Source organism: Salvelinus sp. IW2-2015, linkage group LG19 (genome assembly GCF_002910315.2).
Source record: "Salvelinus sp. IW2-2015 linkage group LG19, ASM291031v2, whole genome shotgun sequence".
NCBI lineage: Eukaryota > Metazoa > Chordata > Actinopteri > Salmoniformes > Salmonidae > Salvelinus > Salvelinus sp. IW2-2015.
The window spans coordinates 27,543,010-27,570,610 of NC_036859.1; the positions used below are offsets into that span (position 1 = coordinate 27,543,010).

At 45.6% G+C, this 27,601-nt stretch overlaps 2 protein-coding genes across 2 annotated transcripts in view; one reads left to right on the plus strand and one right to left on the minus strand.

Moving 5' to 3' along the window:
* Positions 1-3,435: 3,435 nt before the first annotated feature.
* LOC111979182 (5'-3' exoribonuclease 1-like) lies at positions 3,436-10,414 on the plus strand. The gene is made up of 12 exons (XM_070449034.1): positions 3,436-3,465; positions 4,789-4,875; positions 6,572-6,661; positions 6,799-6,903; positions 7,440-7,520; positions 7,589-7,717; positions 7,863-7,977; positions 8,200-8,366; positions 8,596-8,718; positions 8,854-8,959; positions 9,096-9,256; positions 9,436-10,414. The coding sequence occupies exons 1-12, from the start codon at positions 3,436-3,438 to the stop codon at positions 9,748-9,750; spliced, it is 1,509 nt and encodes a 502-aa protein (XP_070305135.1). The 3' UTR covers positions 9,751-10,414.
* A 5,743-nt stretch (positions 10,415-16,157) lies between these two features.
* Positions 16,158-27,601, minus strand: part of LOC111979053 (thymocyte selection-associated high mobility group box) — a 110,167-nt gene continuing 98,723 nt past the window's right edge. Inside the window, 2 exon segments of the mRNA XM_070449035.1 lie at positions 16,158-17,845; positions 18,337-18,479. Coding sequence (XP_070305136.1) covers positions 17,809-17,845; positions 18,337-18,479 — 180 coding nt within the window. The 3' untranslated portion in view covers positions 16,158-17,808.

The following is a 27,601-nucleotide window of genomic DNA, read 5'->3' on the forward strand; positions in this document are numbered from 1 at the left end:
TTGATTCACTACTGTTGATCATATAGGTTGGTTTGTATGTGTCTAATAAACCGTGTCTCTCTCCCTCCGTTTCTTTCTTCCTGTCACCCTCCGTTTCTTTCTTCTGTCCTCCCTCCGTTTCTTCTTTCTGTCTCCCTCCGTTTCTTTCTTTTGTTCTCCCTCCGTTTCCTTCTTCTGTTCTCCCTCCGTTTCCTTCTTCTGTTCTCCCTCCGTTTCTTTCTTCCGTTCTCCTCCGTTTCTTTTTCTGTTCTCCCTCCGTTTCTTTCTTCCGTTCTCCCCTCCGTTTCCTTCTTCCGTTCTCCCTCCGTTTCCTTCTTCCGTTCTCCTCCGTTCCTTCTTCTGTTCTCCCTCCGTTTCTTCTTCCGTTCTCCTCCGTTTCTTTCTTCCCGTTTCTTTCTTCCGTTTCCCTCCGTTTCCTTCTTTCCGTTCTCCCTCCGTTTCCTTCTCCGTTTCCCTCCGTTCCTTCTTCTGTTCTCCCTCCGTTTCCTTCTTCTGTTCTCCCTCCGTTTCCTTCTTCTGTTCTCCCTCCGTTTCCTTCTTCTGTTCTCCCTCCCTCCACAGTCCCCATGGGGAGCAGAAGGCTAACGTGGGTCTGAACCTGAAGTTCAATAAGAAGAATGAGGAGGTACCAGGTTACACCAAGAGAACCGAGAAGGAGTGGCTCTATTCTGTCGCTGTGGAGGATCTGATGGCTGAGTACTTGGATAGGTGTGTGTGAAACAGCATTGTGCGTGTTGTTATTATTAGTGTGTGTGCGTGTGTAACCTGCCTTGGGTGTGTCCTGTAGGTTCTCTGAGGTGTTTGACCTGGTGTCCAGGAACAGTCACGACGATGTCTTCTACGAGGACGACATCTGGCCCGGAGTGGACCAAAACGGGTATACATATTCATGCATTTAACATTCATAATTTCCACTGTCATACAGTCATAACCGGTAAACTTGCAACACTTACACACTTTACACTTGCATTAAGATGTTCTTAAACACTAGAAAACACTAGGAGTAAGTTGGTGTGTAACGATGAAGTAGATCATAACAGTTATAGTAATAATGAGGGTAGTGGTAGTGGTGGTGGTGGTGATGGGGATGATTTTCCGGCAGGGCGGAGAGGGTGAAGGAGATCACTTCCTGGTTGAAGACCCACCCAGTCGCCGACATCGCCCGGGCATCATGTGACCTGCAGATCCTGGACACGGCCATCGTGGAGCAGATCGAGGAAGTGGTGGCTAAGGTAACTAGGGGCTGTCAATCATTAATCGGTCTTCCCTCGGCTCTGTCATCAATATTCTCTGTCAATCATTTATCAAGCTTCCTTCACTCATGCTGCCAAACATACCCTTGTAAAACTGACTATCCTACCGATCCTTGACTTTGGCGATGTCATTTACAAATTAGCCTCCAACACTACTCAGCAAATTGGATGCAGTCTATCACAGTGCCATCCGTTTTGTCACCAAGGCCCCATATACTACCCACCACTGCGACCTGTATGCTCTCGTTGGCTGGCCCTCGCTTCATATTCGTCGCCAAACCCACTGGGTCCAGGACATCTATAAGTCTTTGCTTGGTAAAGCCCCGTCTTATCTCAGCTCACTGGTCACCATAGCAGCACCCACCCGTAGCATGCGCTCCAGCAGGTATATCTCTCTAGTCACCCCCAAAGCCAATTCCTCATTTGGCCGCCTTTCCTTCCAGTTTTCTGCTGCCAATGACTGGAACGAATTGCAAAAGTCACTGAAGCTGGAGACTCATATCTCCCTCACTAATTTTAAGCATCAGTTGTCAGAGCAGCTCACAGGTCACTGCACCTGTACACAGCCCATCTTTAAATAGCCCATCCAACTACCTCATCCCCATACTGTTATTTATTTTTTTGCTCCTTTGCACCCCAGTATCTCTACTTGCACACTCATCTTCTGCACATCTATCACTCCAGTGTTAATTGCTAAATTGTACTTATTTCGCCACTATGGCCTATTTATTGTCTTACCTACCCAATCTGACTACATTTGCACACTCTGTATATATATTTTTTTCTATTGTGTTATTGACTGTACGTTTGTTTATATGTAACTCTGTGTTGTTGTTTGTGTCGCACTGCTTTGCTTTATTTGGCCAGGTCACAGTTGTAAATGAGAACTTGTTCTCAACTGGCCTACCTGGTTAAATAAAGGTGAAATAAGAAAATAATAATCTGTCTACTCCTACTCTGTGTTTCTATGTATCCATCACCTCTACCCTTGTTTTTCTGTCAGGGAATAAGGTAGATGGACACACTACTCAGCAAGCCCTTCCTTCACTGTCAATGATTCATTGACTTTCTTTTGTTAGTGTTTCTGTAGTCCCTCTTACCTCCCTCTGTTTCTCAGGTCAAGAAGAGCAGCAAGAAAGTGCGTGTGACCGTGAAGCCACATTTACTCTTCAGGGTGAGAATGTCTTTTACCTGTGTGTGGAGAGGAAAATGTAGGACTTTGTCTGTGTCATATAGTGGGTGACAAGGACATTAAAACCTCCATATTGGTCCAACACACACAACTTCTCTAAATCCTGTAGTTTGTGTGTCTCTCTCTCTCCAGCCCTTAGAGCAGCAGCACGGTGTGGTCCCTGACCCGGATGCAGAGTACCACCTGTTTGACCGGGTGGTCAATGTCAGAGATAGCTTCTCTGTCCCCCTCGGCCTCAGAGGAACCATCATCGGCATCAAGGGAGGTGAGTGGTCACACACCCACTGTCTGTTACGTCTCTCTCACTCTCATATACAACACACCCACTGTCTGTTACGTCTCTCTCTCTCACTCTCATATACAACACACCCCTGTCCTGTTACGTCTCTCTCTCACCTCATATACAACACACCCACTGTCTGTTACGTCTCTCTCTCACTCTCATATACAACCACACCACTGTCTGTTACGTCTCTCTCTCACTCTCATATACAACACACCCACTGTCTGTTACGTCTCTCTCTCACTCTCATATACAACACACCCACTGTCTGTTACGTCTCTCTCTCACTCTCATATACAACAACCCACTGTCTGTTACCTCTCTCTCACTCTCATATACAAACACCCACTGTCTGTTACGTCTCTCTCTCACTCTCATATACAACACACCCACTGTCTGTTACGTCTCTCTCTCACTCTCATATACAACACACCCACTGTCTGTTACGTCTCTCTCTCACTCTCATATACAACACACCCACTGTCTGTTACGTCTCTCTCTCCACTGCTCATATACAACACACCCACTGTCTGTTACGTCCTCTCTCTCACTCTCATATACAACACACACACTGTCTGTTACGTCTCTCTCTCTCATAACACACAACCACACGACCACCGTGTTTGAGCCGTATCATAACCGATGTTAACCTCTCTCCCGTGGCAGCTGATCGGGAGGCTGAGGTCTTGGTATGAGGTTGTGTTTTGATGAAGAGTTTGCTGGGGACTTACAATCAGGTACAGTCTGTCTGTGTTTCATTGTTTCACGTAGGTCTATTAAGTGTTTCAGGCCTTGACCTCAAAAACATATTTTTCTTTTAGGTTATGTGTTTTATATGTCAAGTACCTTGTGTTTTGGTGTTGTCTGACCTGACTGTTGTTCTGGGTGACTGTATTCTGCCTGACCGTGGTCTGTTGGGTGACTGTATTCTGCCTGACCGTGTCTGTTTGGGTGACTGTATTCTGCCTGACCGTGGTCTGTTGGGTGACTGTATTTGCTGACCGTGGCTGTTGGGTGACTGTATTCTGCCTGACGTGGTCTGTTGGTGACTGTATTCTGCTGACCGTGTCTGTGGGTGACTGTTTCTGCCTGACCGTGGTCTGTTGCCTGACTAGGTGTGCGTCGGGCCGTGGCTACAGGCTGCCTCCGTGTGCCTTAATCAACTTGAGCCATGGATGCCGCTTTGAGCAGGGTTCCCACAAACTGACCGCCATCGTCAAGCCCCAGCCCTCCTCCCACCACCACGCACACAACAAGAGCTGTCTGGGCTCAACCACTCACCACGCTCACCCTTCATCCCACACCGGTAGGACGGAGTAGAGCAAATTACACCTGTACTCATGTACACACACTCAAATAAGAATGGGTTAAAATCTCCACTCATTTGATTAAACCAGATGATCCTAGTGAATCGCGTCCAACTTTCTGTTTCTCACATTTTCCCACCATATCTCCCACTCTCTGTATGTCTTGATGGAAACAACATTTCTCTCGCCATCTCCCTCTCTCTCTCTCGCAGTTTCCCTCCCTCTCTCCGTCTGTCTTTCCCTCCTTCCCTCCCCTCTGTCTCTGTCTCTCCTTCCCTTTTGTCTGTCTGTCCCTCCTCTGCTCTCCCTCCTGTCTGTCCGTCGTCCCGTCTCTCCCTCCCCTCCCTCCCTCGTCTGTCTTCCCCTCCTCCATCTGTCTTTCCTCCGTCTGTCTTTCCCTCCCTCCCTCTCCTCGTCTCTCCTCCCCTGTCTGTCTCTCCTCCCTCTGCTTTCTTCCTCCCTCCCCTCCCTCTTGCTTCTTCCTTCCTCCCCTCCCTCTGCTTCTTCCTCCCTCCCCTCCCTCTGCTTTCTTCCTCCCTCCCCTCCCTCCCCTCCCTCCCTCCCCTCCCTCTGTCTTCCCTCCTCTGTCCTCTCTCTCGCCTCCCTCTGTCTCTCCTCCCTCCCCTGTCTCTGTCTCCTCTCTCTTCCCTCCCCTCCTCTGTCTCCCTCCCCTCCCTCTGTCTTTTCCTCCCCTCCCTCGTCTCTCCCGCCCTCTGTATTTCCTCTCTTGTCTGTCTCTGTTTTCTCCTCAAGCAGCAGACGGCAGACAACATTCTCAGGGCAGACACTCAGGGGAACAAAAATGTGCACCACAATGCCTCAGCCAGAACCCAGCCGAAGGTAAGCCTGTGTTTGTTCTCTCCTCCTCTGGCTCTCTCTCTCTCTCTCTCTCCTCTCTGTGTTTTGTTCTCTCTCCTCTCTCTCCTTCTGCTCTTGTTTTGTTCTCTCTTCTTCCTTCTTCTGTGTTTTTTCTTCTCCTCTCTCTCTCTCTCTCTCTCTGTGTTTGTTCTCGTCTCCTCTCTCTCTCTGTGTTTTGTTCTCCTCTCCCTCTCTCTCCTCTCTCTCTCTCTGTGTTTGTTCTCTCTCCTCCTCTCTGTGTTGTTCTCTCTCTCCTCTCTTCGTCTCTCTCCTTCTCTGGCTCTCTCCTCTCTCTCTCTACCTGTGTTTGTTCTCTCTCCTCTCTGGGCTCTCTCTCTCTCTCTCTGTGTTTGTTCTCTTCTCTCTCTCTCTCTCTCTTCTTGTGTTTGTTCTCTCTCCTCTCTCTCTCTCTCTCTCTCTCTTCTTCTGTGTTTGTTCTCTCTCTCTCTCTCTCTCTCTCTTCTGTGTTTGTTCTCTCTCCTCTCTGTGTTTGTTTCTCTCTCTCTCTCTCTCTCTCCTGTGTTGTTCTCTCTCGTCTCTCTCTCTCTGTGTTTGTTTCTCTCTCTCTCTCTCTCTCTCTTTCTGTGTTTGTCTCTCTCTCTCTCTCTCTGTGTTTGTTCTCTCCTCTCTTCTCTGTGGTTTGTTCTCTCTCTCTCTCTCTCTCTCTCTTCTCTGTGTTTTTGTCTCTCTCTCTCTCTCTCTCTGCTGTGTTTGTTTCTCTCTCTCCTCTCTCTCCTCTCTCTCTGTGTTTGTTTCTCCTCCTCTCTCTTCTCTCCCTGTGTTTTTTCTCTTCTCCTCTCTGGCTCTCTCTCTCTCTGTGTTTGTTCTCTCTCCTCTCTTCTCTCTCTCTCTGTTGTTCTCGTCTCTCTCTCTGTGTTTTGTTCTCTCTCCTCTCTCTCTCTCTCCTCTCTCTCTCTGTGTGTTGTTCTCTCTCTCCTCTCTCTCCCTCTCTCTGTGTTTGTTCTCTCTCCTCTCTCTCTCTCTCTCTCTCTCTGTGGTTTGTTCTCTCTCCTCTCTCTCTTCTCTCTCTCTGTTTGTTCTCTCTCCTCTCTCTCTCTCTTCTCTCTCTGTGTTTGTCTCTCTCCTCTCTTCTCTCTCTCCTCTCTCTCTGTGTTTTTTTTGTTCTCTCTCCCTCTCTCTCTCTCTTCTCTCCTCTCTTCCTCTCTGTGTTTGTTCTCTCTCCTCTCTGTCTCTCTCTCTCTCCTCTTCTGGCTCTCCTCTCTCTCTGTTGTTATCTCTCTCTCTCAATCTCTGTTTGTTCTCTCTCCTCTCTGGCTCTCTCTCTCTCTCTCTGTGTTTGTTCTCTCTCCTCTCTGGCTCTCTCTTCTCTCTGTGTTTGTTCTCTCTCCTCTCTGGCTCTCTCTCTCTCTCTCTCGCTCCTCTGTTTTGTTCTCTCTCTTCTGTTTGTTCTCTCTCCTCTCTGGCTCTCTCTTTTCTCTCTGTGTTTGTTCTCTCTCTCTCTCTGGCTCTCTCTCTCGCTCTCCTGTGTTTGCTTCTCTCTCCTCTCTCTCGCTCTCTGTGTTTGTTCTCTCTCTCTGTTTGTTCTCTCTTCTCTCTGGCTCCGCTCTCTCTCTCTCTCTCTTCTCTCCTTCCTGTGTTTGGGTTTTTTTCTCTAGCAATTGCCGACAATTTCTTCTCTGTGGTGGAGTGTGTAACATCAATCTCTCTGTGAGTGCAGGGTAAAGATGAGGAGTTCAGTAATGTGTGGCAGTCTCTGCAGAGTTCTGGAATGCCCCAGAAACCACCAGCCCACTGGCAACAAAACAATGTGAGTCCATTCATAAGTGTGTCTGTGTCAATGTGAAGTGTTACCATACTCACATTGTGAGTGTAGTAGTGTTTATTGTTGTTTTTGTTTGTGTGTGACTAAAGCTATTGTACATCTCTGTGTGTGTTTGTCCCCAGGCGTGTAATTCTGCCTGGGGTCCAGGGTCTCCCGGACAGGAAGGGCAGTTCCAGGGGCAACAGGGCAGGAACCAACCCCAGAGTCAACAACAACCCCCCAAACCTGTAAGTCACCATTTCATTCTAACCTTTGAACCCTTATGCACCTASATCCCTAACCTTTGAACCCTCCACATTTCTAAACATCGAACCACATGGCTTTGGTCCTTAACTTAGCTCCCATCATCACCTCCAGCTGTAGACCAATGGCAGGCAGTGACCAGGGTCCTCATCCTCAGCAGGCAGCTTAGCCAGTGGAGTCAGGACTACAAAGGAAATTAAACTAGTCAATAAAATGCACTTTGTGAAAGCTGATTGCTGTGTGTAGGGTTTATTATTTATTTATTACAAGGCTGTGTGTAGTCAAACAAATTAGTCAAACAAATCCAAATGAGTGAAGATTAAATAACATTTTGATGTTATCGGGAGATGAAGTGAGAGAGAGAGGGATTTTTCTTATTCTTTATTGTTGAAAGATGTCAATGTGTGAGTTCTGTGAAGGGAAATGAGGTGTGTGTGTGTGTGTAAGAGATATGATGTGTGTCTGGGAAAGAGAGCAATACAACGTGTGTGTGTGTGTAAAACTTCATGTTGTTTTATAGGGCCCAGCAGGAAGTATCAGACTGCTGAAGAGAAATGAAGATGTCAACACTCTGTTTCCCGCTCAGAACGCCACAAAGAAGGTACACACACACACACACACACACACACACACACACACACAGACACAATCTTACCCACCTGTCTCCAGCAAACAGAGTTTGAGGACTTGATCGCCAACCTGAAGATCACCAAGGGCAACGAGCCAACTGCACCGCCTCCAGGCAACGAGCCAACGAGCCAATCGGAGGAGCCGCTGTCTCCGCAGTCATTCGCTATGGTGGGTACTAGACTAGTACAGTCACTGGTTTGTGTTATGCTATAGTGCACTCAGGGCCCATATCAAACTCTTCAATTATATTTATCCGCTCATTCCTTGTGGTTTGTTGTAGACTAATTATGATTGGTTGTTCTCTTGTGTGTAGAAGGGGACTCTGGCCCTGAAGGAGATGCTGAACATTGGCTCTGCCCCTGACTCCACTAGTCTCTCCTCCTCCAACACACAGCAGCAGAACAGGAGAAGAGCCACCAAGAAAGTGGGTGAGTGGAAATACAGGGTTAACTACATGTTTAGATACAGGTGGAGCTGTTGTGGGATTTAGTGGAGATAATCCAAATATTAAACCAGTTTTTCCTCATTCTCGTCCTTACCCATCTTTCCTTTCTCCCTCCTTCCTCCTCTCCCCATATCGCCATCTCTTTTCACCCCCTCTCTCTCCTTCTACCCTCATCCTTTCCACCTCCGCCCTCTGTCTGTCTCAGCGGCGAGGATGGGAGACTTAGTGTTACCTGTGGCCGCAGCAGCAGTCCCTCCCCTGCAGGCCCACCAGCCCTCCTCCATGGGTCCCAGTGTGGCCTCAGAGCTGGCTAGGATCTGTATAGGTCTGGGCATGGCCCCACCTGACTTCACCTTCATACGCAGCAGACAGGTGAGGCACACACACACACACACGCGCATGTAGCAGACACGCATATAGTAGGCAAGCACACACATGTTACATGCGCGCACACACATACATGAAGCAGGAACACACACACAGTGTTGTCGTAGTGTGAGATTRTGGGCACATCCTTTAGCAACGTCCCTACAGTATCTCTCTGTTTCCCCGTTGTTTTCGGTCTAACTCCACCTCCATTATCTGTCTTCCTGTCTCTCAGGGTTGGATGGTGTGTCAGGTGAAGCTCTCCAGTGGTCTGCTTGTCCACGGTCCTCAGAGTCACTCTGAGAATGAAGCCAAAGAGAAGGCAGCTCTCTTCGCCCTGCAGCGCCTTGTGAGTGTGGTGTGTGTCCCTACTGTACTTCTGCACGATCTGTGTGTGTGTGCACATGCATACCAAACTGTCTATTTTATTGTGTGTATGTATTTTACTAATGTCTCCTGTACTTCTGTGTTTTAACCTCTCTGTCTCCTGTAGAATTCGGTGGGTTCTGGGTTTCCCATGCCTCCGCCTCTGTTCTCCGGGGTCGGCCAGATAAGAGGACCGCCCATGGGACCCATGCCTAACGTATTCGGCCAATCAGGTGAGACCTGCCGTCACGTATGGCGTCTATATTGATACTAAAGTAGACTGTAACAGTACGACCTCTCTGGGTGCAGTTTATATGTTTTAGGATACTTATGAATACTGGATGTGAACCTAACCCGTTCTCCCTCCAGGTGGTCTGTTAATCCCTCCTCAGGGGTATGGTCCTCTCCACTGGGGCATGCCCCTCCCGCCCCACCAGGGACAGCCCTTCTACGGTGGCACCTTCCCTGGCTCCCGGCCCCAGACACCCTCCGTCCCCATCGGCTCACACAACCAGTTTGTCCCCCTGCAGGTAGGAGCTCCAGAACCTGTTTCTACGGTTCACACCAGAACCTGTTTCTACGGTTCACACCAGAACCTGTTTCTACGGTTCACATTCAATATGGTTCAACTCAACACAGTTTTCGATTATTAACTGTGTGTGTGTGTGTTCCCACACAATCCTAACCTCTAAATTCTAACCTCTGTCAGGTGACTAAGAAGCGCGTGTCATCAGGCAAGAAGCCACAAGAGTTCTACAATGCGGCTCACACGGCGAGAAACCAAGCTCCAATTAACAAAGCTCAGTCTGACTCCCAACCCTCCCTATCCCCGGCACCCCCTGCAGCCCCCATCACACCCCCAAAGACCGCCCAGGACCCCCCTGAGATGGCTGGGACCCCCTCCACGCCACAGACGCCACGCCAGAACCCCACCCCAGGCCATGGCCACACCCCCAGCTCTGCCTCCAAGAGGAAACACAGGAAACTGGCGGTCAACTTCGAAGTGGCCAAAGTCCAAGAATGATCTGCTTCCCCCCTCTGCTTAGGTGTTGGTTTTTAAGATGCTATTATCATCGTCCTGGTCTCAAATTTCTTGTGTTTGTATCATGTTTGTAAGATGGGTCACTGTTGTCCCCAGTCTCTCCACACCCTGTGGTACATGGTGTCCTTCTAGTTGGTCCGTTTATGATTTGGAGCTTGTAATCAAGGGGTTAATCTCTTTTAATTATTTTCCCTCTGTTTGTATTCTCCATCTTAAGCCAAATGTTTGGGTCTTTTATTAAGGTCATTTGTCACAATTATGTATTTTAAGGTCTATTTTATGGTTTCTAATCGCTGACACAACAAATAGCAATTCGACATTCTCACTTGTGTCAAGCAAAATTTAGGATCACAAATGTATTCGGACACGCATAAAGACAACACAAACACATCACTATGACAGAATGATTGACATTTCTTCTCTACATTGTAACACAAAAACCCCACATTTCTTCCCTCCATTAAGACTTGGATCACTCAGCTAACCGGTCCTGCTAATGTCCCAAAGCAGACCATTTTTATTTCATTTCAAACTGATTTGCTGCTGTTAGTTTGTTTTTAACATATTTTTGCCCTCACATTTCAATCTATGGATTTTATGCCTTAGGCCCCTTTTGAGGATTTATTTGTAAACTATAATGTTTTTGTTGTTGCAGAGAGTACCATGGCTGAATCATTACCTTGTAACCCACATGTACAGCTGCTTGAGTTTTACGAGCATATTTTTGGGGCTCTTTGTTTTTGGATTTGTACCCCCCCCCCCCCCCACCACCACTTTAAACAGTGAGCCGATCTACTGGGTTCTGGCTCTCCGTGGGTTTTTAAACATCTGTACCGAAGCACACCTGTTATACGTCATATTGTTTTCTTTCATAATTAATTTGAGAGCTTGTACAAGAAAACCCCTCAAATAATCCCCCCAMATCTTAAAGTAACTTATGGAACTGGCTCTTTTCATGCTGGGGCGTGCTGTACATATCCATCGAATAAAGAAATMTTTTGTTACCATGGCGTCGATAAATGTGTGTGTCAGTTTATTTTGTCATGGGTTTGAGTGTTAAAGGCATGTGTACAGTAGGCCTGTATGCCTGTGTGAACATTGTAAAATGGCTACATTACATAACCTGTATGTATGCGTTTATGACTGTGTTTACAAACCACTCATGTCTTGCAGGAATTGATTTACATGTGATGTCGTACCAGTACATAATTAACTATAGATTGGTCATGTATTTTTTGCTAATGCAGTTGGTTTGCATGTCTCTATTGGCCACCAGTGGGCAGTGCATGTCTTCCTCATGCAGAGTTCAGGCCAGTCTATGTATGGCAGGGGTGGCCAACCCTCCTGGAAATCTAACTGGGTGTGCAGACCTTCACTCCAACCCTGCTGAATGCACAGCATGATCCTACTTAATCAGCTGCTCATCAAGAGCTTCATCAGGTATGTTTAAATAGGGTTGGACTTAAAGCCTGCATAGTCTGTTGGGAYATGACTATGGCATAGTACATTCATTTATAGGCACAGGTCAGACAGAACAATTTATATATTTATTTAGAGTAACTTGTTAAAGATGGATGTAATAGAATCACAAGACAGCCTCCCACCCACAACACACTATTATCTGCTAAACAAGATACTAACAGAACGCCGTCTGAATACTTAACGCTATTGGCACGTTTTTCTAAATAGCAAATTACAATCTCTTTGCCCATTTTGATACTCATCCAAAAACATACTAAAGGTAATCTCTAATATTGTCTGATATTATATTGATGACTTGGTCTGACGTGATATACGGACAGTATTGCAATTGTACAGGACACAACACGGTATGTAATAAGGACCAGTGGCGGTTGGTGTCATTTAAGATCAGGGAGGATGATAATATGTTTCTATTCCAGCAAATTGGATGACTCATTCATATTCCATTTACCCAGCTCAATGCAACACCGATAGGTTTAGGCTACTACACTGAACAAAAATATAAACACTATGTAAAGTGTTGGTCCCATGTTTTTCCCAGAGAATTTAATGTTCATTTATCTACCATAAGCCGCCTCCAATGTCATTTTAGAGAATTTGGAAGTACATYCAACCGGCCACATATACACATACCATTTGTGTCGTGTGGGTGAGCGGTTTGCTGAAGTCAACATTGTGAACAGTGGGTTATGGTATGGGCAGGCATAAGCTACGACAATGAACACAATTGCATTTTATCAATGACAATTAGAATGCACAAAAATAACGTGACGAGATACTAAGGCCCATTTTTTTTTAAGGTATCTTGACCAACAGATGTATATCTGTATTCCCAGTCATGTGAAATCAATAGATTAGGGCCTCATTTATTTATTTCAACTGACTGATTTCCTCAAATGTACTGTAACTCAGTAAAATCTTTGAAATTGTTGTATGTTGCATTTATATTTTTGTTCAGTATACATGACACTCTAATTTTCCCTATACCCATCATGAGGTTGCTACAACCTAGCTTATGAATGAACGTTTACAACGTAGGTGCACACTGGTCGAGAGACAAACTTGAGGTGACCGACAGTGACACATGGACAGACAGTGACATTCAATACCACCTTGCCTGCATCTAGCTGATCTAAGGCTGTCTCTTATACACATCTAGATGTGTATAAGAGACAGCTAAGGTGTAATCATTAGTCCAACCGTTGCCAACGAGAGTTTCTATTGGACAAATTCAGGTATGTTTATCCCCATTTCATTCCGTTTGCTAAATCTGAGCGGTTGATTGCTAAATTTGAGCGGTTGTTTTGGACCCTGTACAGGGCCCGGTGAGTTTGGTGGGTACCCCTCCCCAAAAAATGTCATCAGAAAATATGAAAATTGACATATAATTTGAAAGCTACAGGCCTTGACTTTTTGGAAATCAAACTAAAATCTTACTGCTGGTAATGTCATAAGAATCTCCCTTCCCTCCCATAAAGGCCATAAATCATGCGCTATGGTCATATTCATAGAGTCACCAAAGTACATACATTTAGTACGCATGGAAAGGGTACACCCTCATGGTCATTGTAAAGCAATGCATTTCCTTCTCCATCCACATTACCTTACATGCATCCTCCACATGCGCCGTTTAGCTAGCTCATTTACAATTGGAAAACTTTCTTCTTCTGTCTGTGTCATATTTTAAAAAACAAACTCCATAACTTGGAAGCCCTGATTGCTAAGGTCATTTTAAGATGTCAGGCTTGAAAATCCGTTCAGCCATTTTTACACAGTGACTCACTACCGAAACCAGACGCAACTGGTTTCAAGTGGCCAAGAGACATCATGTGATCTCCTACTACTATCTAGTGGACGAACTGGGAATAAGACAGAGGATGTACAGTATGTACATTGCTAAGGTCATTTTAAGATGTCAGGCTTGAAAATCCGTTCAGCCATTTTTACACAGTGACTCACTACCGAAACCAGACGCAACTGGTTTCAAGTGGCCAAGAGACATCATGTGATCTCCTACTACTATCTAGTGGACGAACTGGGAATAAGACAGAGGATGTACAGTATGTACATYAGTGGATAGGTAGAGACTTCAGCTGTCCCATATGTATATCATTCCTGTAAGACGGAAAATTAAGGTATGGCACGTTGCACAAGCCCTGCACTTTTAAGATGTCTGCGTTCCAATGGGAATTTGCGCATGTTTWGAGCGCCACCATTAGGTTAAAGATCTGGTGTGCTGTATCTCGGGTTCTGTAGTAGTCGCATTGTTTCTGACACCTTTATCTGAATTCCACAGTTCTTACATTTCTAACAGTACAATTTACTTTATGAGGGTAGTATACACTATTATGCCTAAAATGCTACCAGAGGGGGCCAGAGTTTAACAGCTTAAGAAATGTTATCAACAGAATCGGCAGAATGAATACAAATCAAATTTTATTGGTCACATACACATGATTAGCAGATGTTAATGCGAGTGTAGCGAAATACTTGTGCTTCGAATTCCGACAGTGCAGTAATATCTAACATGTAATCTAACAATTCCCCAACTACCTAATACACACAAATCTAAAGGGGTGAATGAGAATATGTACATATAAGTATATGGATGAGCGATGGCCGAGCAGCTTAGGCAAGATGCAATAGATGATATAAGACACAGTATATACATATGAGTAATGTAAGATATGTAAACATTATTAAAGTGGCATTGTTTAAAGTGACTAGTGATCCAATTATTAAAGTGGCCAATGATTTGAGTCTTTATGTAGGCAGCAGCCTCTCTGTGTTAGTGATGGCTGTTTARCAGTCTGATGGCCTTGAGATAGAAGCTGTTTTTCAGTCTCTTGGTCCCAGCTTTGATGCACCTGTACTGACCTCTTCTTCTGGATGATAGCAGGATGAACAGGCAGTGGCTCGAGTGGTTGTTGTCCTTGATGATCTTTATGGCCTTCCTGTGACATCGGGTGCTGTAGGTGTCCTGGAGGGCRGGTAGTTTGCCCCCGGTGATGCGTTGTGTAGACCGCACCACCCTTTGGTGGGAGAGCCTTGCGGTTGAGGGCGGTGCAGTTGCCATACCAGGCKGTGATACAGCCCGACAGGATGCTCTCAATTGTGCATCTGTAAAAGTTTGTCAGGGTTTGGGGTGACAAGCCAMATTTCTATAGCCTCCTGAGGTTGAAGAGGCGCTCTTGCGCCTTCTTCACCACACTGTCTGTGTGGGTGGACTATTTCAGTTTGTCTGAGATGTGTACGCCGAGGAACTTAAAACTTTCCACCTTCTCCACTGCTGTCCCTTTGATGTGGATAGGGAGGTGCACCCTCTGCTGTTTCCTGAAGTCCATGATCATCTCCTTTGTTTTGTTGACCTTGCCTGAGAGGTTGTTTTCCTGACACCACACTCCCAGAGCCCTCACCTCCTCCCTGTATGCTGTCTCATTGTTGTTGGTGATCAAGCCCACTACCGTTRTGTCGTCTGCAAACTTGATGATTGAGTAGGAGGTGTGCATGGCCACGCAGTCATGGGTGAACAGGAGGTGGCTGAGCATGCACCCTTGTGGGGCCCCAGTGTTGAGGGTCAGCGAAGTGGAGATGTCTCCTACCTTCACCACCTGGGKGTGGCCCGTCAGAAAGTCCAGGACCCAATTGCACAGGCCGGGGTTGAGAACCAGGGCCTCCAGCTTAATGATGAGCTTGGAGGGTASTATGGTGTTGAATGCTGAGCGGTAGTCGATGAACAGCATTCTTACATACGTAGGTATTCCTCTTGTCCAGATGGGATAGGGCAGTGTGCAGTGTGACGGCGATTGCATCATCTGTGGACCTGTTGGGGCGGTATGCAAACCGAAGTGGGTCTAGGGTGGCCGGTAAGGTGGAGGTGATATGATCCATGACTTGTCACTCAAAGCACTTCATGATGACAGAAGTGAGTGCTACGTGGCGATAGTCATTTAGTTCAGTTATCTTTGCCTTCTTGGGTACAGGAACAATGGTGGCCRTCTTGAAGCATGTGGGAACAGCAGACTGGGATAGGGRACAATKTAATATGTCTGTAAATGCACCAGCCAGCTGCTTTGCGCATGCTCTGAGGATGCGGCAAGGGACACCCCTGATCACTCACAAACACAGTTCACTTTCATAGCAGCCACATACAAACAGCATAATCACTTTGCTCGTTGTATAATTTCTTCTCGCATCTACGCACTCTCCTCCTCTCACCTTTTCCCTTCGCAATTACTCAACACATTTTCTGCACTGCAGTGCTAGCTAACTGTAGCTTATGCTTTCAGTACTAGATTAATTATCTGATTCTTTGATTGGGTGGRCAACATGTCAGTTCATGCTGCAAGAGCTCTGATTGGTTGGAGGACATCCTTCGGAAGTTGTCATAATTACTGTGYAAGTCTATGGAAGGGGGTGAGAACCATGAGCCTCCAAGGTATTGTATTGAAGTCAATGTACCCAGAGGAGKACGGAAGCTAGCTGTCCTCTGGCTACACCATGGTGCTACCCCAGAGAGTGCTGTTGAGGCTGCTGTAGAACTTCATTGCAATACAGTGTTTTAATTATTTGGTGACATTTGAATATATAGTTTAATCAAAAAAGGTTAACTTTTTAATGTTTCACTATTTTAATTTTTATGAAATTCACTGAGGAGGATGGTCCTCCCCTTCCTCCTCTGAGGAGCCTCCACTGGTAGAGACACTGAATTTAAAAGTATTTTTCTTCCCTGAAATTACCATAACTTCTAGTTTACAGTACCAAAACATCTTTGTAGGAATATTTTTATCTTCAAGATAAAGCTGAAATTGTTACTTCCGGTCAACACATTCCAAAGGACTCAGTTGTCTGTTCTCCCAATCCATCAGGCACTTCAGGTTGAAATAAAAACACAGGGAATCCAAAAGTGAGTGATTACTGCACAAAAATGCAGGTTTGACTTTATTTCTTTCAAACACATTAGAAACTAAAAATAAGAACACAATTCTTCACATTGTTGTTGCCTGGAGACGTTTTTCTGCCAAAGAGAAAGGAACCCAGATGGAACAGAGAAGACAGCCATCATCAACGCTATTAAACATAAGGACTTTAAAAAAACACCTACAGTTATTGTTTCATAAATAGGCGCAGCATGATGAACAGACTTGATGGAGAGAAAGAGAGAGAGCGATGGAGCGATCAGAAGAGCGATGACAAGCCAGATGTCAGGGTTATATATTGCCACTCTGCCAATCTGTCTCTACCAATCTCCTTCTCTCATTATCAGACACTTTCTGCTGATAAAGAAAAGCAACTTCAGATACAGGAGGTTGATGACAATCCATATCATCAATATGCCCAGAAGTTGTACAAAAAAAGGATTTTGTCCTTGTACAAAACAAAACTTGTTTTTATTTGTCTACTTTCACAAAACTCATATTTTGTGATGTTTTCCAGGTAAAGGGCAGCCAACGTTTACGACGTTATTTCAGAGGATGAAAACAACTGATTTACCAAGTTTTATCTTACAAATATCATTATATTGACAATTCTTACGCCCAAAAGCATCCAAACAGCTATAAAAGCTGTTCAATCAATTTCCCTTATTCTTTGATAGTTAAATTAAAACCGGTGTGATCCAATTCACAATCACACCGCACTTGGGGGAAAAAAAGCTTTTGTTTTTATACTCTAGGAGTAAGAGTAAAACAGAAATCTATGTACAGCTTGAGGTGATGGCTACACTAACCAGCCGAGGCATAGTCCACAGAGGATCCTATGAACATCATCATCATCAGTTTAGAAAGAGCAACACAACACTGCTCAAAGACACACAACAGTCTCTAAGGCAGTCCAGTAGCAGAGAGAGAGAGCCAGAGATTAAGAGAAAGAGGAAAGAGGTATAGAAATATAATAGGTGTTCTTTATTTATTTTTTCAAATGATAAAGATCTTGTTTTTCCTTTCAAAATAAAAGTAATTTTGGGGTTTTGGTTGACATCTTGCTATGTGTGGGAAAAAAAGACCCAAGAGCCCCTAAGTGCTAAATTAACTTCTGGGATTTGAACAATGGTCTTAACATAACGCTTTTACGTCACCAGCTTGTCTTCCTCAAAACACAACCCAGTGACATATCAGTAACGATCCAATGACACGTCAGTAGAGAGGACAGTACTGCCTATTCTTTCACATCTCTGAACACATTTATTTGTGCCTTTATGGGCATACATTGCAAAGTCCAAAAACATTAACTTGACATTTGTATCTAATATCAGGTGAGGGTAGAGTGTGGGTCACAAAGAATCCAAAACCCACTCATGACATCAGTATGATTATTTTCAAAGTAGATCACAAAGAACCAAAACATATCAAAATATGGATGTTTTGGAAAATGTGCTTCTGCCTTTCTTGTTTGAGTGACGGTCAGATGGTTTGGCCAGAGTGGGGGGTGGTGGTCAAGGAGTTTCTGCTGGGGTTGAGGGCAATGCCTTGGTCCAGTGAACGCAGAGTGGGACCGAATGTGGACCAGGTCAGGTTGCAGTCTGTTCCGGGGGTGGTTTTGTGGAGGTTAGAGGTCAGATCAGGTCAGGAACAGAGGCTTGTCTCTCTGAAGAGCTCTGAAAGAAGAGGAGATGGAGGAACCATGAGGAATAATAATAAAATAATAATCAATCAATCAATAATAATCAATGTCTCTTAACATGTGTTGAGACCCTTGCATTTGTGTTGTGAAATACAATTAAAATAAGAGTTTGATTGATTGATTGCAACTTGGGTTCAGACTGGAAGAGTGAAACAAAATCACCTACTCCTGGAATACAGAGCTTGCTCAATGGAGATTCTCCATTCAAAGTACTTCTTAGTTCATAATTGGACCTCATCTATTTCTGGGAAACCTGCCCTAAAGGTCACACAGAGTATAAACTCCGTTCATACTCTCATATCTGCTGTGTTTCTCTATTGTCATACTATATAATAATGATGAGTATTCTGAGTGTGTGTGTGAATAGAATAATGGGTGTGTGTAGAGCTGTGGTGGTCATGAAATCTTGCCAGCCAGTAACTGTCATGCAAATAACTGTCAGAGTGAGTGAGAGTGAATTCCTACCCGTTGCCGCAGTATTCGCTGGTCCAGTCGAGGTGCTGGCTGGGCCCATTCCGACACACCTGTCTGTAGTCCATGGATGGGGACAGTCCCTGCCCACCGGACGAGTTGATCATGTTCTGGAATTCTGACTGGAGAGGAAATCCCTGGAAAAGAGAAGTCTAGCATTAGAGTCCATGTTTTCCAGTGTTATCCTTCTCGGAGATACATTCAATTACTAGAGTGGCCTAGGTCATAGATTCTAGAATGTGCCGCTAATGGCAGCCATCTTGTTCATGGATACATTTCAATTCACACTAATTGGAATGAATGGCAGAAGAGGCACAGGAGTTGCATCCAAACTTGGGAGCATGTATTGCAGTGCCAAAGTGCATCTTAGTAGCATGTACAGTACATAGTACTTTCCATGACATTAACTGACCAGGTGAATCCAGGTGAAAGCTATGATCCCTTATTGATGTTACTTGTTAAATCCACTTCAATCAGTGTAGATGAAGGGGAGGAGACAGGTTAAAGAAKGATTTTTAAGACTTGAGACAACTGAGACATGCATTGTGTCATTTAGAGGGTGAATGGGCAAGACAAAAGATTTACGTGACTTTGAATGGGGTATGGTAGTAGCTGCCAGGCGCCCCAGTTTGAGTGTGTCAAGAACTGCAACGCTGATGGGTTTTTCACGCTCAACAGTTTCCCGTGTGTATCAAGAATGCATTGGAGTCAACATGGGCCAGCTCTCTGTGGAACGCTTTCGACACCTTGTCGAGTCCATGCACCGACGAATTGAGGCTGTTCTGAGGGCAAAAAGGGGTGCAACTCAATATTAGGAAGGTRTTTTGTACACTCAGTGTACAGTCGTTGCCAAAAGTTTTGAGATTGACACAAATATGAATTTTCACAAAGTTTGCTGCTTCAGTGTCTTTAGATATTTTTGTCAGATGTTACTATGGAATACTGAAGTATAATTACAAGCATTTCATAAGTGTCAAAGGCTTTTATTGACAATTACATGAATTGATGCAGAAAGTCAATTATTTGCAGTGTTGACCCTTCTTTTCAAAGACCTTTCTGCAGTCTGCCCTGGCATGCTGTCAATTAACTTCTGGGCCACATCCTGATGATGGCAGCCCATTCTTGCCATAATCAATGCTTGAGTTTGTCAGAATTTGGTAGGTTTTGTTTGTCCACCGCCTCTTGAGGATTGACCACAAAGTTCTCAATGGGATTAAGGTCTGGGGATTTTCCTGGCTCATGGACCCAAATATAATTGATGTTTTTGTTCCCAGAGCCACTTAGTTATCACTTTGCCTTATGGCAAGGTGCTCCATCATGCTGGAAAGGCATTGTTCGTCACAAACTGTTCCTGGAGGCGGGAGAAGTTGCTCTTGGAGATGTGTTGGTACCATTCTTTATTCATGGCTTGTGTTCTTAGGCAAATTGTGAGTGAGCCCACTCCTTGGCTGAGAAGCAACCCATACATGAATGGTCTCAGGAATGCTTTACTGTTGGCATGACACAGGACTGATGGTAGCGCTCACCTTCTCTCCGGACAGCTTTTTCCCCAATCGGAAGGGATTCATCAGAGAAAACGACTTTACCCGCCGTCTCGAGCAGTCCAATCCCTGTACTTTTGCAGATATCCCGTCTGTCCCTGATGTTTTTTCCTGGAGAGAGTGGTTTTTTGCTGCCTTCTTGACATAGGCCATCTCCCAAAAGTCTTCGCCTCACTGTGCGTGCAGATGCACTCACACCTAACCTGCTGCCATTCCTGAGCAAGCTTGTACTGGTGGTGCCCGATCCACAGCTGAATCAATCTTAGGAGACGGTCCTGGCGCTTTGCGGACTTTCTGGGCGCCTGAAGCCTTCTCTCCCAACAATTGAACCGCTCTCCTTTGTAGTTGATTGATGACCGATAATGGTTGATTTAGGTGCAATCTACTGGCAGCAATATTCTTGCCTGTGAAGCCCTTTTTGTGCAAAGAAATGATGATGGCACGTGTTTCCTTGCAGGTAACCATGGTTGACAGAGAAGAAATTGATTCCAAGCACCACCCTCCTTTTGGAAGCTTCCAGTCCGTTATTCGCAACTCAATCCAGCATGACAGAGTGATCTCCAGCCTTGTCTCGTCACACTCACACCTGTGTTAACGAGAGAATCACTGACATGATGTCAGCTGGTCCTTTTGTGGCAGGGCTGAAATGCAGTGGAAATGTTTTTTGGGGATTCAGTTCATTTACATGGCAAAGAGGGACTTTGCAATTAATTTCAATTCATCTGATCACTCTTCATAACATTCTGGAGTATATGCAAATTGCCATCATACAAACTGAGGCAGCAGACTTTGTGAAAATACATTTTTGTGTCATTCTCAAAACTTTTGGCCACGACTGTATACTGTATGTGCACATATCATGTGAAATAAGCCAGACTTAGTTAGACACTTATCCCTCAGAAGAAGATGAGCACCTTGCATTTACAGTGCATTCAGAAAGAATTCAGACCCCTTGACTTTTTCCACATTTTGTTACATTACAGCCTTATTCTAAAACGTATTAAATCGTTTTTCCCCCCCATCAGTCTACACACAATACCCCATAATGACAAAGCAAAAACAGGTTTTTAGATTTTTTGCAAATTTATAAATAAAACCCCCCGGAAATATCACATTTACACAAGTATTCTGACCCTTTGCTATGAGACTCGAAATGGAGGTGTCTCAGGTGCATCCTGTTTCCAATGATCATCCTTGAGATGTTTCTACAACTTGATTAGAGTCCACCTGTGGTAAATTCAATTGATTGGACATGATTTGAAAAGGCACACCTCCCTATATAAGGTCCCTCAGTTGACAGTGCATGTCAGAGCAAAAACGTCCATAGAGCTCCAAGACAGGATTGTGTCGAGGCACAGATCTGGGGAARGGTACCAAAACATGTCTGCAGCATTGTAGGTCCCCAAGAACACAGTGACCTCCATCATCTTGGTTTTTATKTTTAATACATTAAAAAAATATATAATAATGTTTTTGYTTTGTCATTATGGGTATTGTGTGTAGATTGATGAGGAAAAAAATGTATTTAATCCATTTTATAATGAGGCTGTAACSCAACAAAATGTGGAAAAAGTCATGGGGTCAACACCATTCGGAAAGTCTGAATACTTTTCTGAATGCACTGTACATACAGATGGTTAGAATCTCACAAGTTGTTATGGAGTCTGAGTCCACAGCACGCAATTCCCATGACACTGATGTCTCTTACAAAACCTATAACAGCCAAATCAAGTCACGTGCAGGGATGTGTAAGAACATCAGACCATCTCAGGATGGTAAGTTGGTGGTTGAAGATATCCCTCTAGTGGTGTGGGGGCTGTGCTTTAGCAAAGTGGGTAGGGTTATATCCTGCCTGTTTGGCCCTGTCCGGGGGTATCGTCGGATGGGGCCACGGTGTCTCCCAACCCCTCCTGTCTCAGCTTCCAGTATTTATGCTGCAGTAGTTTGTGTCGGGGGGCTAGGGTCAGTCTGTTATATCTGGAGTATTTCTCCTGTCTTATCCGGTGTCCTGTGTGATTTAAGTATGCTCCTCTCTCAATTTCTCTCTTTCTTCTTTTTCTCTTCTTCTCTTTTTACTTCTTTCTTTCTTTTTCTCTCTCCGGAGGACCTGACCCTAGACCTTGCCTCAGAACTACCTGGCCTGATGACTCCTTGCTGTCCCCAGTCCACCTGGCCGTCGCTGCTGCTCCAGTTTCACTGTTCTGCCTGCGGCTATGGAATCCTGACTGTTCACCAGACGTGCTACTTGTCCAGACCTGCTGTTTTCAACTCTCTGGAGACAGCAGGAGCAGTAGAGATACTCTGAATGATCGGCTATGAAAAGCCAACTGACATTTTACTCTGAGGTGCTGACCTGCTGCACCCTCTACAACCACTGTGATTATATATTTGACCCTGCTGGTCATCTATGAACATTTGAACATTTTGGCCATGTTCTGTTTAAATCTCCACCCAGCACAGCCAGAAGAGGACTGGTCACCCCTTATAGCCTGGTTCCTCTCTGGTTTCTTCCTAGGTTCTGGCCTTTCTAGGGAGTTTTTCTAGCCCCCGTGCTTCTACACCTGCATTGCTTGCTGTTTGGGGTTTTAGGCGGGTTTCTGTACAGCACTTTGTGACATCAGCTGATGTAAGAAGGGCTTCATAAATACATTTGATTGATTGATATAACTTGGATAACTGACCGTGATACTATGGATGGAAAGTATTGTAGAATTCTCTATAGCAGTACTTGTAAACAGAATACACTATATTAAGAATCTGTGAATTAAATATATCCACTGTTAAGTTATAGTATGACACAATAGGCTCTGATAGACATGAGGTGCATCTAAGTTGCTCCTGGGGTGCTGCTCTGCCGTAGTCCCTGTTCTGCACCAGCCTGTTCTGTGGTCAGGTTGGATACTGCAACTACAAAAATTAAGAATATCCATGCAAATGGACCAAAAAGCAAGTATTAGTATCCTCAATGTACGAGTTGGTTTTTTGGACGGAGCTGCCCTGTAGAGAGTCCATGGTAGAACTGAGTGTACTCTGAGGAGGTGGACGCTAGCTAGCTGGGGTAGGGGGAGAGACAGAAGGTGGGAAGTAAGAAAGTAGTTATTTTAATTATGGGAGCAGATATTTTAATGTTGGGTTTTCTTGAAGAGTTTTTTTCTTTTGTGGGGAGAAAGGGAGGAGTGGGACAGATGAGAGGAGAGAGAGAGAGAGAGAGAAGAGAGAGCAGAGAGAGAGAGAGAGAGAGAGAGAGAGAGAGAGAGCGAGAGAGAGAGAGAGGTAATGAAAGGGAAGTTAATCTGGGCGCTACGCTACAAACCCTTCTCTAAAAGAGAGGACAGAGAGGGGACAGCAGGTGGCTGAGTTCTCTTCCCCTCCTCAGACTCGTCACCTATTCAGGGCATTGGTTCCAAATTCTTCTCCTTCAACTATCCATCGAAAGCCCATCTGCCCCTTTTGGGTATTCGTCGGTCTTTCCTATCTCCTCGCTCGCCTCGCTTCATCCTCCCAGGGGTGGGGTTTTGGGCGGCCCTGTGTGGCCTCATGAGCCGTTTGCCCGTTCGCCGTGGCTACTCTCCTTAGCTCTAGGGTGAGAAAGCGTTTTAAGGCCCTGATTTTTTTTGTTTGCGCTCTCTCTCTCTAACATAAATAATCAAATTGTAGACAGTAGAGAAGTTGACTTGACCCCGCGGCTGAATTTTAAAATAGTCCTCCAATAAAGTTAGGGATTTCTGGATGCGGTGTGGCTTAGCTAACGGCAGACCATAAACCCAATCGGGCCTTTATAACCATTCTTCCCCTGGTATTTTTTGTCTCACGGACTGAACCAGCGCTATGCACAGCCAGCTCCATAATATCAGGAGGCGCCATATACGAGGCAGCTCATCTTCATATTGACTTCAGACATAAGTCATATCTTCTAATTCCGTATGAAGACTTTAGGCCACTCACACTCGTCCCTCTCCAATAATGTCACAGCTTCTCGCGCTAGACGCCATTCACGCGGGTCTTATTCTTACAGCCAGGTTTTAATCTCGGGAGTTTGAGTCAGCCGGTTCCAGTCTCCAGGCATACAGGGTTTCATCTTGCGCCTGCTGGAGCGAGAGTAAAGAGACAAAATGGGCAGTGTGCCCTCTCTTTGAATCAAAAACCAACCAACGATTCCACAGATGTCTTGACTGGGGAAACTAGAGTCCTCTCACAGCTACAGCGCAGTAAAGGAACACTGGTGTCTTTTCGCGTTATGGTTATGTCTTCTAAGAAGGGTTAAGTCATCTAAGCAGATTGTGGACAGGTGAGAGTGGTAGGACAGCGAGTACTATATCTTCTTCGTGGGACACTGGGACAGACTTACGTAAACATATACCAAATTTCCCGTGAAGCTGTTAGTTCTGGGGATTTAACCGGGGATTAGACAGCAGTCAAACTACCAGGATATGGTTGAGTAGCTTTTCATATTTGGATGATAACTCGTCTGGGACGTGGTGCCATAGAGAGAGTAGGCTTGGAAAGGCCACATGCAGCAGGTGAAAGAAATGGATAATTCAACGCCCATCGGCCCTTTTACCTAGACATGCTGCCGCACAATATCCCTCGCCACGCGGGTCCTGTGTTGCTCAGGGTCTGAGCGACGGCGGCGTGTTCAAACGGCGAGGGTGTTGGGGTTCTGAGATTCCCACAGGGGGAACCAGTATGAAATGTATGCACTCACGTACTGGTAGCTATTGCTACGGATAAGAGCCGATCTGCTAATGATACTCAAACGTAAATGGTTTGTTTTGGTTGTGTCATGTTCTAGGTAAAGACACGGGTACAGGAAATCAGAAAGGTGTGTTTCTTTCTCAATTGCTGAAGAGGGTCTTGTCACCTGTTCCCCCTGGATAGATTTTTACGCAATAACTGACCTTGTCGCTCTTATCAAACTAAATGTCCGGGTGCTCAAAATGGAACGGAACCTATTGAGCTCTGGCCAAAAGTAGTAAGCCTATAGGGAATGAACAGTGGTGGTTGAGATGGTTCCCTCCCAACAGTCCTCTCTCTAACAGCAACTGGTTCTGTTGGTTGGATTGATGTGGTCAAGTTCATTCTTTTCTTTGTTTGTTCGGTGGTGTTTTTGGGCTAAGTTTATTTCCAGGGGGACTAAGGGCACAACTTCTCTGGTTGCATTAGTGAGGAATATTAGCCCATTGAGGCTCCATTGTTGTAGATTCTGTATGTATTCTCTTATATAGTGAGAGAGAGAGGAGAGAGGAGAAGAGAGAGAGGAGAGAGAGAGAGAGAGGATGTCTCTTCTTCAATTCTGTGTTGGTTTGAGGTTGCCTCTACCAGAGGAAACTTCATTCAGATTTCCTGTGTGTGTGGTCTGTCCTGTTCTGATCTAAGCTGGCTTCATCAGACCTGTAGCGCGTTTGTTCCATCAGCTGTGGCTCATCATGCTCATGTGGCGTGCTTCTGTTTGGCCCCACTGTGCGCTTATCAAATCTCATGCCGCTGGTGGATTCATCATCAGCCCCTAAATTGCATATTGTTGTATTACTGGGAGAAATTGGAAATGGGGGGTTGGGTGTGTGTGTGTTATGGGATGGAACAGTTACCATATAGTCAGCTACGGGTTATGGAATAAGAGGACCGTCATGAAAGGTAATAACACACGCTGTCGAGTAACTATGTTTCAATATATACCAACAGGACATTTTTGTGGGGGTGACCTGTGACTGAAGGATGGGACAGCCGGCCCATACTGGTGGTTGAGGGCCATTTCTGGTCATAACTGGGACTCTTAACAACATGATGAGAAAACTTATGTTGAGCCCTTGCTGAAAAATGCAAGGTGTTCGTAGCAAGGATGAATAGAATGGAATAAACTCATGGGTACATCTTGGCGGATGGTTGCCTGATATTGTCTGATGGAATAATTCCTTGGTAATAGTAGAGAATGTTCATGGTCAAATGGACTGTTAACTGATGTGGTCATGCCAATGAACATTTATTTTTTGTCATGTCCAGTTCGAGGTTGAATCACAAATTAACAGCATAGATTGATGGGTACATCTTCCTGCTTTTGTACTGGTTCCTGGCTTTGGCTCGTAGTGGTACATGGCGGCAATGGCTCTCCAGTCCATACCGCATTTATGCACATTGGATCGTCTGAATGGGTGATTCCATTCTGAATTTCTATGCAGCACACTGGCGGACAGAAGGGCGGGAGGATGAGAAAAAATGTGTGAAGGAGAGGATAAATGATTATTGGGTGTGGGTGTGTGTGTGTTGGTTACTAATGTATGGCCAGGGCTGGCAGATCTATGACATACATCCTGGGGGCGATCCTCGAACATCCTGGCTTGCCCTCAAAATCTCTGCCTAGGGAACAATGAAGGGACGGGGATTGGTGAATTGTGAAATACCATCAATCATATCATCAGGTATAGCATCCCCCAGTTTGATGCAACCATAAAACACGACACACATCCACTTTGACAGCGTCTCCATGTTGATGTGGGGTTCGCATCAGGTTATGGTCATGTTAGTTTGATGTTTAACTGTCAGCATTTAGGTATGACCTAACTCGTGAGACAAAGGAGCATTGATCTGTATGAAGAACAGCTGCTCTTAAGGGCGTCATTACCGGGCAATTACGTGGATCATAAGGAAAGCGCATTACAGGTGGTGGGAACTCACCTGGGCGGCCATTGGGAGTGTGTTGGTTTTTGGTGTTTTGAGACTTCACCTGGCCATGGAAGGCGAGTGCAGAGACAGCGTGGTTGTCCACGGAGACGCTCGTTTGCACTGAAGGTGGATGTGGCAATTATCCTAAGGATGTCTGGAGAAGAGCTGGGAGTGAGGTGGGGGTTGATGCTCTGGAAGGGGAGGAGTTGTCGCCGCGCATGCTGCCTCAGAGGAGACACTCCAACCTAGGATTGGGGTAATCCACTGGCCCGGGGGGCCACCCCCCTGGAGCAGACCCTGGAGGGGGGACAGGTGGGGGCTGAGGCGGTTGCCTGGTGCTAGCCTGGGATGCTGTTTGCTGGTGGTGGGGGTGGGGGTAGGAGATGGCTCATGTGAAGGGTGGCTCAGTAGAGGCTCGGGTGGAGTGATGGGGGGTGGGGGGTGCTGCTGCGGGCCTGTGATCCGGGGAACACGGGGGGCTTGGGCCCCAGGCAGTAGAGGAGCCTGGACACCTTGACATCACCTGGATCATTGTTAAACTGCTGGAAGGAGGAGGAGGAAGGATGGAGGAGGAGGAGGAGGAGGAGAGAGAGAGACGAGAGAGGAAGAAAGAGGAGAGAGAGAGAGAGAGAGAGAAGAGAGAGACGAGAGAGAGAGCAGGAAAGGACAAGTTGGAAGAAGTGGTAAATAGAGTGGTAACAGTGTTTTACCAAGTTCCGAGCGCAGTCTGCAGTCCATAGGAGATCGAACTGACCACAGGCTCTCATGAAAAGAACTATATGTTTAATGTCTGAGGTCCCGTACTGTGAGACCAGGCTTTTTGCTTCTGATGCGCGAGCCGTGACAGCATGGTGATGGCAATTACGCAACAGGTACACCAGAATAACCTTAATGGTGAACGTTTTTGCAGGGAACCACACGGGATGTGTGAATCGTCCTGGAATAGTTGTAATGTGGAGATGGGTCGTGCTGAGGTTCATCCAGGGTGCGGAACCGGTCGCAGCTACGATCAGTGGAAACCGTCATCGAGTGCGACGATATCGGATAATGTGCATGGA